The sequence below is a fragment of the Thermobia domestica genome, chromosome 15 (genome assembly GCF_964235325.1).
Source record: "Thermobia domestica chromosome 15, izTheDome1.hap1.1, whole genome shotgun sequence".
In the NCBI taxonomy this organism is placed as follows: Eukaryota; Metazoa; Arthropoda; class Insecta; order Zygentoma; family Lepismatidae; genus Thermobia; species Thermobia domestica.
In genome coordinates, this window is record NC_137468.1 from 156,488,524 (window position 1) to 156,508,288 (window position 19,765).

Here is a 19,765-nt window from a genome sequence, read left to right on the forward strand (position 1 = left end):
AACCTACAAAAGAAGTGGATAAAGCCATCAGAAAACTACGAAACAGCAGATCACCAGGTGACGATGAAATAGTAGCGGAAATGCTAAAACACTCCGGAACCCGAATGAAAGAAGAAATACATAGGCTGCTAGAACAAATATGGGAAGAAGAAAGAATACCAGAAAAATGGAAAACAGGAATAATCATGTTACCATGAGGTTACTAAAAAGTAAAAACACAAGTAGAGGAACAAAAATGAGAATATACAAAACATTAATAAGACCAATAGTAACATACGGCTCCGAAACATGGCCAGTGATAAAAGAAATTGAGGAACTCGGAACCTTCGAAAAGAGAATAGTAAGGCAAATTTATGGACCAATTAAAGAATAAGAAACCTGGAGAATGAGAACTAACGAAGAGATCAACGACATAATAGAGAATCAGGATATAGTCAGGTTTATAAAATCGAATCGACTAAGGTGGCTAGGACATGTAATAAGAATGGACGGCGACAGGATGCCATACAAAATCATGAAAGAAAGACTCTAGTCCAGCAAAAGAAAAGGAAGGCGAAAAACCAGGTGGCTGGACGGAGTAGAAAGTGATTTGGAAAAACTGAAGGTTCGAGGATGGAAAGAAAAATCCAGAGATCGGGAAGAGTGGAGGCAAATAGTGGAAGAGGCCAAAACCCACCCAGGGCTGTAGCGCCGAGTGGTAAAGTAAGAAGTAACGATGTAGGATTAAAATGCAGGAAGAAGGGAAACTTGGAGAACTGGGCAATACAAAATCATATACCTAGACTCAACAAGGAGTCATATAGGAATAGATACAAAGAATATACGAAAGAGAACATAGGACCATGAGAAAGTATGTGTAAGAAAAGAAGTAAAGAAGAAAGAGTATTACAAGTAAAGAAGAAATAGACAAGAATAGCAAGGAGTGAAAAATATTGTAGAGGAAATAATAGGAAATATGACAGGGGAAACAGACGAAAGGAGAAACAATGCTATAAGGAATGCAGAGAAGCAATAGAAGGAAAGAAAAATAAAAAAAATAAACCAATCTGGATGAGAAGGGAGAAACATAAGAACAACATTGCCAACAAATTGAGTTGATTTTGAGTTTAACGTCCCGTTCAGCAGCGAGGCTATATGAGACGTGGACCTACTGATTAACGTGGAATTCGAACCACATGAGCTCCCGCCGGGAATCGAACCCGGGTCTCCCACGCCAAAGGCGCGTACGCTAACCACTTAGCCACGGAGGAGCTCTGCCAACAAATCATACAGGAATAATGAACTGGAAATGGAGAGGAACGTACATCGAAATATAATACATAAGATAGACTTCAATCTGAAACAGATCTATGCAGAGATGAGAATATATAGATACTATCAGCAGATTAAGTAATATATAATACATTGAAAAAATACTTCGATCTATTGCTGTATGAGCAAATAGAGGGACTGCAACATAGGAGGAAAACTATATAGGGAATTGAACTATTTTTTTAGTATATGTATTTTTATAATTTATTTTGCTAGTAGCTTCTTGTACCCTCGTACTCTCAATTCACACGCCTCTCCTCAGGTTGGGAACCATTGCTATAGGGGAATCGGTATAGTTTTATTTGTAAACTCTATTTCAAAATGTGAAAATTATTGCCATTACTTATATTAATCGATCCTTAAAAGAAAATTTAAGTGTTTAATCATAGTCATGACTAATAGTAAGCTGATTTCTGACAGTCTCTCTCAAATTTCATACCTTTCGTGTGTGATCATTGGAAACTAAGGAGCTTTAAAAGACATTAACTCGGAGGGCGCTGTCCAGTTTATCAAGTAAATACTTGAATGTAACAAGGCGCACTAAATCGGATCAAAGCATTGACCACACAAGGTCTCTGTGGTTAACTTTTTTTTTTCCTGGTCTTATCCTTCAGACAACCTACCGAGACTACACGGTCAACTTCTGGTGCTGCAAAGGTCAACTAACCTTGGTGACCAGTGGACCCTTTCTAACACCTCACTTGAACTTGAAATCGTGTAGTAACAACGATACACAAACTAGATGAAAATTTTGGTACTTTAGTTGACAGGATACGTTGGTCGATAAGACATCTTGGTATATTTTATGCATCATGTAATTAGATTTTACTAGGAAATGGACAATCGCCCGCTAGGCCATTAATTATATAAATTTACCGTGATAAATTTATTACTAGGTCCAGGCTTAGAGAGGCGCAACGTTTTTAGGATGGCACGTTGGGCGAAAACTTGATAAGGAAGACAAAAGGAAACTGCAAAATATTGAGTAATACAATACTAATAAGTTGATTAAAGCCAGAGTAAACTCTCAAGTAATTTCTTCATTTGTGACTGAAATAGTGGAATTGTAATGTTGTAATTCCGGTAGTATACTGCGTCGAGGTAGGCACGTGCTAAAACGCGTCGTGGCAAGAACCTATCACCATAAAAAAAAAAAAAAAAAAAAAAAAAAAAAATTATACAAAAATGTTGGAATATTGTACACATAAAATAAGTTTATTTTCTAAATTTTATATTAGAATTTTGTACACCGGGGGGAGTCAGGGGCGGATCCAGGACTTCTTGGGGGAGATTATACTGCTACGTAGAGCTACTTTTAAGAGCTCCAAACTCTGGGATGTGTTCGCTATCGCCGCCCTTGGGGAGAGGTTTTTTTTTTCCGGCGTATGAGCATGCAAACATTAAATTTAGCCCTGAGTATGGCCTCTTACTTCTGGAGAGAGAGAGAAAAAAAAAATCAGATCTTGTTACAATCATGTTGTCTAGTTTTTCAGATATGTAGTCAAAGTATGTAAGAATTTCTTACGTATTGTTAGAATATCTTTTCTACACTGAGGTAGGTGAAAAAGTTCTATTTGAAAAGACTGTAGATCCTGAATAGCGTTGCACAAGGTACTCTGTTCATGAATTAATGTGGAAGTATTGTCCCGTCTCATGTTACCCTAATTGCCCTTACTTCTGTGCTTAGCAAGTTATAGCAGTTGTTTCTTCGCCTATTTTAAGTTCAATCTCTGGATTTGAAAGCATCAGTTCTAGTCCACACAAACTACTACAATCTAGCACCACTTTGGCATCCATGTTTCAAAGCTGTAATCAAGGGTTGGGAGTGGAATGAAGGCAGGGGTAAGGGGAAGTAGTCATTATTCCTAGTGTCTGTTTTTGCCTAACCGTGGGCATAAATGTCATGAGCATTGGCACTTTACAGCTCAGCGGGCACGAAAAAACAGTACTCGACGATGAACGCTGGTGATTTTAAACAGTAAGCTCGTTCATCTTACATTTTTTCACTCATCGAAAGTGTGACTATTCATTTCAGCTACCTAGAAAACTATGGATTTGACACTAATATACGTTGTTTTTAGGTTTTTATTTTTTTTAAGTTTCCCTTTTCACCTAAGAGCGCTAGTCTTAACCCATTGGAAATGCACTTGGACTTAAACGTTATCGGAACAGTCACCAATTAACTTGGCGACCGCGAGATCGATTGATTCGACACTGGTATCGGTAGTTTTCGATTATTCTACATGCTGTTCTTCCTCCTCAGGGATTCTGAGCTTAAACTACATCAGGAGTGTCACGATTGATCTCAGTGACTCCGAAAACCATGATTTAGACCCGAATATCGGAAGTTTCCGATCATTTGTCTTCTCTCCAACTTCCTAGGTGCGCTAGTGTATCTAACCCCAAAGTACTTTTTCCAGATTGTAGATAATACTTTTGTTAAAACGTAAGCACACACAGTGACTGGGATTGCCCGCACTTTAGAAATGCATTCTTGTAATCTCTAATATTGTTTCTCAAAAGCTGTCTTTATTCTTGATTGAAACTACGTATGCAAACTTAGATTATAATAAATGAAAACACATGAAACATTTCAATTTAAACACATTTGGAAAACAAATATATTTGTATGTTCATCCACATCACTACACACGGATCCGCATCACCTTCACGATCTGACAGAAGAAAAGATGGTTGTGGTGGTTCAGCTATGTCTTAAACTCCATCTTCTCTTATAGAGTTAAACAGTTCTAAAACCTTTCTCTGTTCTTCTTTATACTCCATATCTGATCAGATATAAGTATCACAAGTTTAGTATGATCATCAAAAAATAGAAACGTGTGTATACGTGGTAAAAGCTTTTCCCCGCAAACTTTGCCTTTCCACAACGAAAGTTTAAAAAAAAAAAAAAAAAAAAAAAGCGCCTGTCATTTACATACAAAAGGAAACAAATTAGAAATATAAAAGGGCTTCAGCTACGAGCATAAAGCTATTGTAAAGCTTTTTTTCTTCAAATGCAGGGAATCCCCGCTAGCGCGTGTGCTGAAGTGTTAAAATTGCCCCATTCCACAATTATGCTGGAACTTACATACAAACACACACAATATAGGTAAAGTTGTATGGAAATTAAGTATGTTGATTGAATTGTTGTACAGGTGGTTGAAGTACATATACTGTTATAGAACTGAAAACCTGGTATAAAAGGTCTTAAAACATTGAAAAATTAATTTTTGGAAAATAGTTTATTTTTGAAACAGTAGCTAAGTTTAATAAATAAAATTTTACTAGTTAGGACTTTATATATTTATTTGTGTGTGTGTGTGTGTGTGTGTGTGTGTATGTGTGTAGGAGATAGTAAATAGCCGCACTATCAATAAATAAGCAGACTTAACTTTTTACCGACACCTTTTTAATATTGGGTAGCATACTTCCCAAGGGCGGATCCAGGGGGGGGCGATTGCCCCCCAGAAGAGAGAACTTTTTTGAATTTTATATATAAATAAAACCCATCCCAGAGTTTGGAGCTCTTAAAAGTAGCTCTAAGTATAAGTATTACAACCAACCGCCCCCCCCAGAAGTCCGTCCTGGATCCACCCCTGATACTTCCCTCTGTTATTCACATAATCATTCTACTGCTTCATTAGACTTTTGGTATCTCTGTCCCAGAAGTCTTATGCCTCTTGTGGACACCAGTTAGACTGGTTCATACAGCTATGATTGAGGCAAAGTAAATTCCATGATGCTTCTCAGCTGAATAAATGAGTTACATGAGGATACATCATGACTGGAGTAAGTTAGTTTTAGCTTGGTACACTTCCCGCCAGTGTACTTGGTTGGCTTTTAGAGAGTTTCTGCTAGTACTTACGTGAACGTTTCAATCCAATAGAAGTCCAATTTTCTTTGTCGTGTAGATGACGTTAGTTGTCAGCCAACCCTTCAAATGAGGTTATTGCTATTTGGCAGGTATTTGAAGTGCGTAGTTGCCACACGCGAACAAGTGTTACAGTGATTTGTGAGTGGTGCGACATTTTGCTGTTTTCTAGCGTATTATAAGCTCGCAACTGGGCCATGCCGTGACAGTAACGCATTGAAGATAGATCCAAACTTTAGGCGGGACGCGTGCCAAGATAAAACAAACGTACTCTAGAGAGAATTAAAAATAAATAAATAAATAAATAAATAAATAAATAATTATTCCTAATAATAAATTTCTACGATGCTGTCCATAGTATGTCTAGCAACGTGGGGATGTGCATTGTTTTGACATCTCATGACCAACTGATTGCGCCGCTTCACACAGTTTCACAAGATGTCCGAGCAGCAGTAACTGTCTCACCTTTCTGGATGAATTTATTAAGAACTGGAATATGATAATCGAGAAACCTATCTTGCAAACGACATCCAGTTGAGTTTTTCCAAGTTGCAGGGCAAGATGTCTCCACTTCTTGCTGTTTAGTTTACTTTTTGGCTCATACTGGCTTAGCATGGTAATTTATCCATTATCAGAGCGTGTTTCAGAGAATAAATTATCACGATCATCTGTGGAGTACAGCGGGAGAAGTGAGACATCCTCATCCGTGCCGACCTCTGTTCGTTTGTGAGCGTCTTGGCACTTAAACTGCACGCATTTTCAATGTTTCAGGTGTTCATAGGCCTTAATGCGATTAATACAAAGTGCAGTTGAAATGTAATTCAGACTAACCCGACATTTCGGTGTATGATCGACGGCAGAAATGGTCTGATTCGTAATGACTCTTTTCGCGGCTCATCCATCACTGCTATGCATTATGCTCCTAACTGAACCGACCACTCATGTGGTGTTCGGAATATGCACTCAACACCACACACAAGTCACATGCACGTAAATGCTACCTGTTATGTTGGTCTCTATCGTATAACAACTATTATGGATCGCTGGGATTCCTTTAAAGAACTTAACTATGAGCACCATGACTTTACTGTGGTTTGCGATGTTCAGGGACCTTTTACCTACACAACGTTTCTTGCCGAGCAGTGCTGCCACCTATTGGTGTTTATAAAATTTGTCTTGGTAGCAGTGTGCTTATATACCAGGACTAAAAAATCGTGTAAGTTCCATCATGTATTACGCTATGACACTGTAATTGTATTTTTTTCCATGTTATTTGTCAGTTTATCTATTGACCGTACCAAATATTAAACTGATTATTACAGGTAAATAGACTGAGCAATACATATTATTTCTGTTTTGCTTTCCAGTGCTTGGTGATGCTAGAACCAATCAAAACCCCGCTCTTTTGTCGTTTGGAATTCTGTTTTTTCGTTGGCATAATATAATTGCGTCACGTGTTCAAGCAAAGTATCCTGATTGGTCGGATGAAGAAGTCTTCCAAAGAGCTCGACGGATTGTCGTAGCTACGCTCCAGGTACAGTATTTTATTTATTTATTTATTTATTTATTTATTTATTTATTTATTTATTTAACAAAATGTAAAATAGTGTTTTAAGTTGTTTAGGAATAGACGATAATGATAAATATTAAGTAAACTAAGTTCATTTTCACGTCCTACTGTTATGCCCTATTGTAGGTTAAAGGGGGCGTGTGATTAGTGAATGATTCTGAAAATAGAAATAGAAAATAGAATGTTGATGAAAATAGAATGCAGGAGGAACTAATCCCAAGAAAACTCGCTTCCATTCAGGTAAACAGCGATTTTCAGGTCATAGCTGTTAGACAACCGATCACTTTTTGCAACATCTACATTACACGGCCTGAAACTTTGATATCTGTTGATCTACACATCGTCAAATCCCACATCCAGTTATTCATTGAGAGACATTATTAATTGTGAGGCTCTCCTCGCACCAAACATCGAGGCTGAGAATTTGGAGACAATACATATTAAACGATGGTAGTCCAATACATTTTACCACTGCCACACGAACATATTTACACGTTGATCTTTGTCTGCAGCCCACGATATTTGCAATTAATCTTCAGTGACGTGTCTACCATGATTTATGTGGCAGTGATCACTTTCCAATCATTCACACTGGACTACCCACTTCATAATTTTTTAAATTGTTTCGTTACAATCTCCGCCGTGTAGACTGGGGGAAGTTTCCTGGCAGCTTTGATATTCCACCAGATCCCCAGCCGTAAGTTGATGAATACCTTGAGGCCCTTGATGCAAGTGTGCTATCTGCTGCTAATGCCTCGATTCTGGTTAGACGGGGTTCCTCGTAACCTTACTGTTCCTTGGCGGTCGGAAGTAATAATTTAAACTAGTCTTTGGCGGCACCGAGCACTTCATCGCTTTAATCATGCTCCTACTGCTGACAATTTATCATGTTTCATCGCCTTCGTGCCTGAAAGTACGTAGCTGGCGCGACTACGTTCAGTTCAACTGCAAATATTTCAGTGAGAACTGTTTGGTCTAAAGTTCGTAGTCTTTCGGGCTAAAGTCCAAGACTCAATGTGCGAAACGAATTGATTACTGACCAGAAGCGGATTGGCAATGAATTGGACCAGGATTTGTTGCCGTTTCTAATTGTCAATTTCTTCTTTCTATAATTTAAAGCACGATCAGAATGCAAACCTTTTTACATTTTGCTTCACCAAATATTGAAGATTACAATTGCCGTTTACTCCTACTGAACTTATCACTGATCTCACGAGCAGTAAAAAGACTCCATACATCATGCTGTGCTTCACCTTCTACCTACCGTTGGTAAACATCTTTATAGATATTTATCATCATCTCTGGATTGAATTCTTTTCTGCTGCCTGGCGTGAAATTTATATTCTTCATACCTTGAAACCTGGCAAATCGGTTACGTCCAGCTCCAGTTATAGGCCAATTGTCTTAACCAATTGCTTATGCAAGTTATTGGAGAATATGATCAACGCACTCTTAGTATCACCTTGCTTTCCAGTCTCCAATGGGGTTTCCGGAACTTGTGTTCCACAATTGATCATATTGTTCATGAGTACAACCCAGGATTTTTTTTTTTTTTTTTTTTTTGTGCCATCGTCCATATCTGATCGCAATCTTTGATCATCTGTAGGCTTATGACATTACCTGACGTTATGGAATTTTACGATGGCTACTTCTTTGAGGAGTACGAGACAGTACGGACCTCTCTCTATCAGTTTATTGGAAATCGATACTTTCGAGTTCAATTAGGACCCATACTCTTCGACCGATTCTTGTGTTTTACGAGGCACTGTCTTAAATTCGTTTATGATGATTAAACGAATTGAAAACTCCGCCAGTTGTGAAGTGAGAGCCGTGATTAAATTTCTTAATGCACGAAACGTTCGACCTTGTGAAATTCATCGGCAATTAAAGCCGGTGTATGGAGACAATGTGAGGATGTTCGGCGCTGGTCTCGCAACTTCAACCTGGGGAGGGGGAGTACACACGACGAGGAGCGTTCAGGGAGACCATCTGTCATTACAGACTAACTGCTGAGGTCAGTAGACGAATGCGTGAGGAACGATCGGCGCATCACAATTGATGAACTCTGTGAACATTTGCGTAATGTGTCTCGAACAATTGTTCATGAAATTGTCAAAGACCATCTGCATTATTCAAAAATCTGTGCAAGGTGGGTCCCTCGTATCCTCACAGATGAGCACAAAACCAAGCGTATGGCTGCAGCACTGACGTTTCTGGGACGTTATTCCGATGGAGAGACTTTCCTGAATCTCATTACAGGGGACGAAACATGGGTTTGTTATGTATCACCTGAGAGTAAACGACAGTCCATGGAGTGGCATCACGCTCATTCACCAACCAACCAAACAAACAAAACAAAAAAAAAAAAAAAAAAAATCAAGAGTTTCGTCCACCAGGAAACTCATGGCAACCATATTCTGGGATCAACGAGGTGTACTGCTCGTTGATTTTATGGCCCGTGGAGACAATTAATGCTAATGCGTATTGTGAAATATTAAAGAAATTACGGCGAGCAATACAAAGTCGACGGCGAGGTCTGTTGTCTACAGGAGTCATTCTCCTTCATGACAATGCCAAGCTCCATGCAGCTGCGAAAACACAACTTCTGCAGCAATTCAAGTAAGAAACCTTCGACCATCCACCGTATAGCCCGGACTTGACCCCTTCGGATTTTCATCTCTTTATGAAGCTTAGACTTTCTGGCGGGAAAAAGAATTTAAACGAGGCGTGACTACGTATCTCAATACGTTGGCGGCGGACTACTATGATGCTGGAATACAAAAACTCGTCACACGGTATGACAAATGCCTCAATTTGCTTGGTGATTATGTGGAGAAGTAGTGTAAAGTATACTCTTTCCAATAAAAATGTGTATATTTGTTAGTATGTACTACTGTGTCTTTATTGCACAAACGGGTACCACTTTCCGGATGGCTCCCGTAGAAGTGTTCTGTTTTCCCCCACCATTTTTAACACCCTCTCATTCGTTTTCCGCTCGACCTAATTCTTTCCATTCTTCTCCACACCCATATTTCGAAGGCTTCTAGTCGTTTTACATCGCTTTTACGTGATGTCCATGTTTCCGTCCCATACAGTACAACACTCCATACAAAATCACTTGTTTGTGATAATTATTTCACTCTCATCATCGAGATCTTCTTCAGAGCCATACAAGCTTGTCTTTCGTTGACAACATACAAGTTTTGGGCTTTCAGTTTGATCACCTCTATTGCCTTGGGCAGTCTATCTATGAGAGCTAAGAGCACTCAATCCTATGAAAGTGTAGATAGCACACTAAGCAATATTAAAAGACTCTATCCTATTCCGCTCAAAGTTGGACTATAGATGCATTATGGATCAGCCAGATTTATCACGTTACGCCAACTGAACACTGTCAATCACCTTGGTATAAGTTTTGCGAGTAGTGCATTCCGTACCGTTCTTGTTACCAGCTTATATATTGAAGAGCACGAGTCGTCATTAATTCAGCGCAGTCATCGGCTGATGCTCTATTTAGCTGATCTTATTTAGCTTATCAGTACTTTATGATCTCTTTTTGACTGGAACCTGGAGATCGGTGCCAACGTTATCGGGTATGACCCAGTGCTACCGGACCTTTTGATATTTGTGCTCTGGAATTTTTGAATGACTTTGCCATCGAAATTCTGCCTTTTATGCCAGTTGAGTATTCTACCTACATCCCCATGGAATGTACTTCGACTAGCTATTTCTTTCCATCTGGCCTAATACAGGAAGCTAAGTACCAGCCGTCGGAAGGCCGTGAGTTTATCGTAAGAAATTGAGACACAAAAGAAATGCAGACAACTGATTGAGAGAATGAGTTATATACTATTATTCTTCTATTTACAGTTGTAAAGTTTTCTTTCATTTTGTTTAAAGCAGAGTTTCTCAACCTGGAGATCTCGACCCCTAGGGGGTCGCGAGAAGGTTTCATGGGGGTTGCGAAGATAAGAGGAAGAGAGAAATATAATTAGAATCTTATACCGGAAAATATTTTAAAATTTCATTTTGAATTTTGTTCTGATACGCATATTTTTAGTTTTGTACATACTGCTATGAACAAAAATTAGGTTTACTAAACATTTTCAATAGGTGCCGAATTGTTTAAAAGTCAATTTAAATGAAAGATGTACAGTATGAAACTAATAAGAACTGCATATTGAAATAACAGAAAAATACAAATGCAACAAAACCTGCATATTCAAATACAATTAAAGTTGAAACTAACGAGATACTTGAGTATGGTGTGATTTCACTTGTGTATCAATGTCCGGTTCAATCTTCGTGTCGCATATTAAGTCATTTTAGATACTCAATAACTTTTTTTTTTTTAAGAACTGTAAGTTTTTTTTTACCAAAATTAGAAATCACTTTATTTTTTCATGACTCAAAATTAAGAAAGTTTTGAAGTTTTTAAAATGTTCAAACGGCGTCCATTTTTGATACAGTATGAATAATATAATACTCAAAATATTATTGAACATCCTAATAAATAATAAACAACGCACAATATTTGGTGGTTCACGTGCTCTTGTGAACTGCATCATAAGGCGACGCCACTGCCATAGCTCCAGATACAATTAAGCTTCCTTTTAGAAAATTTGTCCGGACTGGCAAAATCAAATTATGAGAAGTACTACACTGACACAGTATATAGTAAAAGATGTACTCTACATAAGTTACATGTGATCGCCATTTGTCTTAGCTCTAGGGGCTGTGGTGGAAGAGGGAGGCGGTTGCAGTGGCAAAGTCTCCTCCACGGAAAAATGATTGGAATAGAGATTGAATATAATAACCTAAAATTATTATTAACATTTAAATCTTTATTTTAAGCAGCTTTCAGCAAACAATCTTTCAGTACAAAATGTTTTAAACTAAACCACTGGCAATCTTTTGTATCGTTTATGAACTTATTCTTTAGTTTATACGTGCTTGTGTACTTATATAGTGGCGGATCCAGGATATGATCAAGGGAGGGGCTAATCCATAATTTGCCCTTTTTATCGTGTAAAGCTGAATTGAAGCCCATTTTCTCCAGTGTAAACCTGAGCGTCAAGGGGGGAGGCTATAGCCCCCTAGATCCGCTCTATATATATATAATATAAAATACATTATTATAAAACATTGAACACATACATAAAATAATTACAAACACACAATCTTATTAAATCACAGTAAATAACTCATTTTAAAAATAAGTACTGCAGTATGTGAGAGCAGATTAGTATGTTTTAGTATGTTTCGGCATGTATTTCAAAGAACTGAACATCAGTGCTTGATTCAGTCTTCCTGATTTCGGGGAGCGTCTAATGCTTTAGTGGGAGGAGACCATATTCATTACCTAATATACAACACGTATATTTTCAAAAAACAAACAAACAAACAAACAAACAAAAAAGTGGGGGGATTTTTAGAACTTCAAGGGAGGACATTTCCACCCCAGATATTTCCCATGTCTGGCTAAAGCAGTGCCGAACATACTTCTAAAATTACCTCTCACCAGGCCCGGAGACGGCCCAAAAATGTCGGGGGAAGGCGCGGTAGAATTAGGGGGCCCCAATCCAACCATATTCATCACATATCATCATACATAGTTCATCACATATTATAGTTTATTTGCAAGCCAACCGTGAAAATTTTAGGGGCAGTAATAATTTAGAAAGGGCCCGGTCACCGTGTTCCCCCTGTGGATACGGATCTGCCTTCCAACCCCCCACCCCACCCCCCGCTCTGAGTGATAATGAATGCGGTCTTCCCACTCTATCGTCTAAATAACCACAACTCTTTGGAATTTAATAATCAACTTCAGTTTAAATGGTTTTATCCACAGTATGCAAAAACTCATTATGTGTAAAGAATGCATTATATTATTTCATAGCGTTTCACTCGACAGGTTCATTATGCAATAAAAGCAAATTGAAACCTGTGTTTTCCAGACATCATTATTGTAAGTAGAAAGTAAATACTTCATTATAATGTTAGTCATGTGTTAACCGTATGTGTGGCCAGCAGAACAATGTTCCCATTTAACTATAACAAGAATTATGTTGGTATACTTAAGTAGTTTATATAAAAGACAATGCGTTGGCCATGATAAAATCAATGGCGCGCTTGATAAAAGAACCGGTTTTTTCAGTACTCTTCCACATCTTTTAATCTTGACTGTGAATTACTGCAGTCCCCGTTCGAACTTCCTACACGCATGCACTGCATAATTTTAAGTCATCTAATATCGCAATTTTCTTTTGATCTCAGCAGAGGATGAGAATTTTCTTCAAATTTCGCTCTCATATGTTAGAATAGGTGGTTATAAAGATAATGGAAACATTTGAAGAAAAATGAATTTTATCTGTTTAAATACGGCATGGAACAAACGTTAACCTGCAGTACAGCTGTGGTTCGTCGTAAAATGGAGGTACAGTATGTAACTCGACGAATGATTTATAGAGTAAAATTGTATCATTCCTCACGCAGCGTAGCATTCAATTGTATCAGTGAGGAGGGCACGGTGACTCAGTGGTAGAGCGCTTACCTCTGATTCGTGGAGTCCCTCGTTCGATTCCAGGCCAAGTAAGTTTCTGGTGGGCAAGTGTCCGTAGGTTTTCTCAGGGTTCTCTTCTACAAATTCTTCCATAATCATTCACTTGCCTTAATCATCCATGGTCACGACGAATATTAATGTTCATCTCTGTATTCATGAAACTGTATTCTTGCAACTGGTAGCTTATCAGTCCGTATCTATCGCAATATGTGACCTACCACCAGTGAACTGTTAACCGCCAATGGAAAAACGAACTATGGAAATTGGACCAGATCGTTTGATAGCCAACAATTAGTTTTTGATTACCACGGGTAGTGACGTAATATTTGATTTGTAGAGAATTAACAAGATATTATGTTCGTCCCATGGAAACAAAATTGGTCGAAATTTGTTCAGATTGTTTGATTCTCAATTGGTCGCCAACAATCATCGAATGATCGCAATTCGTAGTAACGTAATATACATATTTCCTAGGGGGAATTATCTGTTCGCCTCGGTGGAAGTAGAATTGATCAGTATTGAGATAGATGTTTGATCGTTTCATCGCGTTCCATCAGCAACAATGAGTTTAATCACCACATGTACTGACGTAATACTCTTAATTTTGTTAGAGAGGTTAACAAGGTTAATCTGTCCTAGGGAAGAAAATGGATCTGGTGTGGGATAATCTTTTGACCGTCAATAACCATCATTTCTTCGCCACGCTTAGTGATGCATACGCGTAACTTTATAAAAGGTTAACAAGTTTACCTGTTAGCAACCAATGTAAGCAAAATTGATCGGGTGGTCTAGATTGTTTGATCATCGTTTGATGGCGTTGGGTCGGTAACAACCATCGTTTGATTATTACGGATAGTGATGTAATACTCATAATTTAAAGGTTGCTAACAAGTTTACCTGCTAACTCTCATGGAAGCAAAAATTGATCAAGATTGGGTAAGATTGTTTGAGCGTCGATTTTGATCTGCGAAAAACCACAATTCGATCGAAACTCGTAATGACGTAGTAAGCATAATTTTGTAGGCGATTAACAATGTAATCTGTTAGCCCAACTGTGAAACCAAAATTTATCGGAATTGGGTCAGATGGTTGAATCGTCGTTTGATTACCAACGATCAATGTTTGATCGTCACACGTAGTGACGTCATACACTCAATTTATACCGTATGGGGCCTACAAGTTAACCTGTTAGCCCCAAGTAAACAAATTTGATCGCCTACAATCAGTGACAAAACTGCTTAAGAATGAATGGGAAATGTAGGCCTACTTATGAACGGAGGCTTACCCAGTGGCGTAGCAGCTGCCCCCGCAACCCCCGCAGTGCGGGGGGCCCGAGGTATAAAGGGCCCCAAAGTCTTGCGATGAATAAAGATGTAAAGAAGTAGAACTTCAACCTTTCTTCTGTCGGCTTTACAACTAGGGCCCTTTCTCTATACTTTGCGGGGGGGGGGGGCGCAAAAGTGTGCTATGCCACTGGGCTTACCACTTCCCTAAATTAAAAAAATATGTTCCATGATCAGTTTCGCTTTTTTTAAAAGAATATAAGATTTTAATGCAACATGGCGCATTTTCTTTTGAGGCTTCACAATTATTCCCACTCCTTGATTTAAAATAAATCAAGAATTCGAATGCAAACTCACATCCTTTCCCTTTGAAAAATGTGCTGTACTATAATCATTTTCCTTATATATATATATATATATATATATATATATATATATATATATATATATATATATATATATATATATATATATATATATATATATATATATATATATATTATATAATATTTACAAATGTTGGCTACAAGACGGGAAATATAGTATCGTCTCGTGGACAACACTAGTTCTAACGTTTTAAGATGTGAAATATTGTTTTTGTTACATGATTCATAGTATAAAAACTATAAATTGATAAAACTATACCAACCTAATTAATAACATTTGTAAACATTTAAAGATACGCAATACATTATACAATGTTCTCGCACTCTGCATATTACGTCATTACGTGTAGGAATCAGACTAATGGTTAGCAATCAAACCATCTGGCGAAATTCCAATCAATTTTGCTTCCTTGAAGGGCTGACAGGTTAACTTCTTTACCCTCCCCCTACAAAATTGTGCCTATTACGTCACTGTGTGTGGAGATGAAACTATCATTCTTGCCATTAAACGATATTGCTTCCAAAGGGGCTTAACAGGTCGTTTTCAACTCCCTAGAAAATTATGCATATTATGGCACTACACATAGCGAACAATCTATCTGGCTCAATCTCGATGAATTTCATGAGACCAACATATTAAGTTGTTACCCCTCTTAAGTTATATATTACATCACTGTGTAATCAAACGCGGATGGTGGTGACTACAGTCAAAAGTTTCAACCATCTGGCCCAATTCTTATCAGCTTCCCTACAAAGGAGGACTAGCATGTTAATTTCTTGACCTCCTACTAAATTATGCATATTCCGTCACAACGCGTGGCGATCAAATGGTGATGGTTGTTGATTAAATGATCTGGACCAATTTCAATCATTTTTACTTTCGTAGGGACCCTAACAGGTTATTTATTAAACTTCTAGGCTTCCTACAAAATTTGTTACGTCACTACGTGTGGCGATTGAACACAATCGAACGACAATCAACCGATCTGACCCATGTTTCTTCTATGGAGGGCTATTCAGTGTTAAAAAGTTAATCAAAATTATGCGTATTACGTCACTACACACGCCGATCAAACTATAATCGATGCTGATGAAAAGCAACCAAATGGACATGGAATGATCGGTACCCAGTTTTAACGATTTTCCCTACAATTGGGGGCTAAGAGGTTAACTTGTTAACCATAAACTAAATAATGCGTATTACATCACTACACGTGACCTTGAAGTGATGATCAACCAATCATCATGCGATGTGGATCAATTTTGATCATTTTTCTTCCTTTGCAACCTAGTACGTTAATATTAACTAAGTCTCCTAAAAGTTATACTTAATACGTCACTACGTGTGGCGATCAAACGATTATTGTTGATCAAACTACGATTAAGCGATCTGTCCCAATTCTGATCAGTTTTGCTTCTATGGGGCCCAACAAGTTAACCCTCTAAATAATTGTGTATGTCACTATATGTGAACATCAAACGCTGGTTGTTGATGAAACGCAACCAGACGTCGATCGAGCAATCTGGCCAAGTTCCGGTTAGTTTTCCCTTCATTATGGGGAAGGATTAATAGGTAATTTATTATTGTTGATCGAACAACGGTCAAGTGACTTGTCCCAATTCTGATCAGGTTCACTTGTTAGAATCTCCTACAAAACTACCGTATTATGTCACTACGCGTGGCGATCAAACAGTGATTGTTGGCGACCAAACTACCATCACTAAATGTGGCCCAAATTCGATAAATTTTACTTCTATAAGGGGCCAATGCGTTAAGTTGTATAGCCGTACTAAATTATGCATATTACGTCACTAAATGTTGCAACCAGCCTCCGATTGTTGTCGATTTAAACGATTTGACCCCATTCTGAACAATTTTGCTTTCATAGGGGTTAATAGCTAACTTGTTAGTCCTTTTACTTGGTGCAGGCGACTATTTAATATCATTATTAAAATACCAAAAGTAAGTAAATGACTCCTATTGTGGGATGTGGGCTAGTAGCTTTTTCTTGGGCGAGTAAAATTTTGTTGCTTATAGACTGAAATAGTTGTAATTTCCTCTCCGTTACCATGGTGATCGCCATGTTTGTTTTCTATACAAACGCGTGAAGCGAATAGTGTATTTTAAAGTCTAGTACAAACAAGGACAGTGACTAAATTTATTTACAATTATAAAATATTTAAACAACTAATAAAGTTAGTGAGAAAGGGTACAAATTTAGAATATGGAAATGCGTTTAGGAAACTACGAGTAAAATCAAGAAAATTCATAAAGAAAGACTGATGTCTAAGGAACTTATTTCTAAAAGCGCCAAATCTCTAAGTGGTAAGATAGAAATTAAATAATTAATCTAAACGTCGTTATCATGTAATTCACCTTAAGAAGCAATTATACACAATATAAACTCTCTAACGTGCAGATTGACAAACTGTCGGCACAAGGAAAAGTAAAAATATACGATCTTTTTTTTTTTAAAAAAAAATATCTTTTAGAACAATGTCAATTGGGACATTCTATTGGGACATTTACTTTTCTTATGTCACCTCTTCATAATGGAAGTGCACAAAAATAAATTTTCAGAATCCGGACCATCAGTGTATATAGGTCAGATCTTTTCTTATATTCCCTATCAACTTATATATATATATATATATATATATATATATATATATATATATATATATATATATATATATATATATATATATATATATATATATATATATATATATATATATATATATATATATATAGGAACAGTATAATAAAACCAATTATGAATGGTTCAGCATATATTCTAAACAACTGCTAAACATTAATCCTGTCCACGTATGCAATGTTACGAAACTTATATTAATGAACCAAAAATTTTCCAGAATTATTTAAGGTTAATATCTGATTATGAACAAGATGAGTACATTTGTTTCCTCTTTCTTTTTCAATATATCTGCTTTTTAGTTTCATTGATTAGAAATTTTTTAAAAAAACACAAATATTTCATTGTCTAATGTTCGCAATTCAGAAATATTTCATCACTATTTTCGTTTTGCATTTAAATCCTTTAGGTACTTAAGCTACTTGTTGTTTAGCAAATAAAAGGGCGATCACCATGGCGACGAAAAGGATATGACGTCACACTATTTGTCTATTTACATCCCAGTACTAAACTATACGTGTTACGTAACTACGCTTGGCTATCAAACGATGGTTTGTTGGCGTTCAAACGATTTGGCCTTATTTTGCTTCCATGGGGTCGAACAGGTTAACTTATTAGTCCTCTAAAAAGAAAATATCCTGCTCAAAATTAATGATTCATCAATTGGTCCTTGATTTTTGTGAAAACGCAACACTTGCTGTATCGACATTTGCGGTACTATTCGAAATAGCTTTTTATTCTCCTAGGTAAGAAAGGATATTTTCGGGTGTTCAGATAGAGGATAAGCACACAGTATCAAGTGTTATGTACAAAGACTAAATTTTATAACATTGGTGTAGCCAACAAGTTGTTCTAGGGGAGAACAACATTACTTATTCAGGGAACTCGGGGCTTTTTTGCATACTAAACGCAACTATAAATCTTCTTTCAGAATAAGAAACCATTAACTCAATAAATAAATAAATAAATAAATAAATAAATAAATAAATAATATATATAAAATATACAAATCTTTCACACAACACTAAGAACATATAAACATAAGGATCACTTATACAGAAAAGTGAAAAAAAATACTGGAATACATGGTAGTCACATCGGAAAGATATAAAAAAGTGCTTGTTTGTGATTCGCCAAAAAAAAAAAAAAAAAAAAAGCATAAATCATTATCTGTGATTGGTCAAATGCCTATCAATGACATTTAAGGGGAACTTCTAGAAATATTATATTATATTTGTTTTCTTTTACAGATTTCATTAACAATTTTCCAATAACTATTTGCCAGTGTTTACTCAAAGTTGATAGTTTTCAAAATAGAGATATTTCTGATTGCGAGAAAGTATTACGGAATTATCCAAAGAGCAACTTGCCTGCAGAGTGATTGATCACAAGTCACTCACTCATTTTGTACGCAGTTGTCCATTGTTATGATGAGCATATTTAGGGATTTTTGGTCAGATCAAGCTCGGAGTAAGTATGAGACAGTCAAAATTAACGTTCAGTGAATTAGTAATTTATTCGCATGATTTATAATAGAGTTCAATTAGTACATTAGAGATAAAAACATAACACTAACACATAATGCTAGGGCAGAACACATTCTGAGGCAGAGCCTCACCTCTGGAACTGATTTGTAGTCATTTATAAGTGACAATTCCTTAACCTTCCTCCACTGATTGAAAGAAAATTACACCCACTAATGTGCGTTTCCTGCTGGAACAGTGTTCTTCGAGCTGTTATTGCTTCTTGCTCGAAATCCAATTTGATTAATTTCAGATTCCAATCATTAATATTAGCCTTCACCAAACTGAAAAATCCTGATATGTCTAACTCTTGCTGGTAAGAGGGCAAAGATCAACGGAACAATATTTGTTTTCTCCAAATTATGTTCCCGTTCTTGAAATTTCGATACTGTCTGTGTTTAAAACCTTGATGAAAAGTGCATGGTTTCTTCTTAGAGGTTTCGATTGCTGTGATAGTTTCCATTAGGTGGCCCGCGTGATTTTCTCTTATATATCCATAACCTACCAAAATCACCAATCAAAATGAATCACACAATATAAGCTGTTTCATCTCCATACCCACCTCCTTTATTATTATATTCATTCTAATGTAGACTGAAGTG

The 19,765-nt window shown here is 37.0% G+C and overlaps 1 protein-coding gene across 2 annotated transcripts in view; it reads left to right on the plus strand.

Moving 5' to 3' along the window:
- Nucleotides 1-19,765, plus strand: part of Duox (dual oxidase) — a 458,692-nt gene that overhangs the window by 313,116 nt on the left and 125,811 nt on the right. For both annotated transcript variants that reach the window (XM_081740305.1, XM_081740304.1), the window contains one exon: nt 6,550-6,716. In XM_081740305.1, the coding sequence (XP_081596431.1) occupies nt 6,550-6,716 (167 nt within the window). The remainder of the gene's footprint in view (nt 1-6,549; nt 6,717-19,765) is intronic.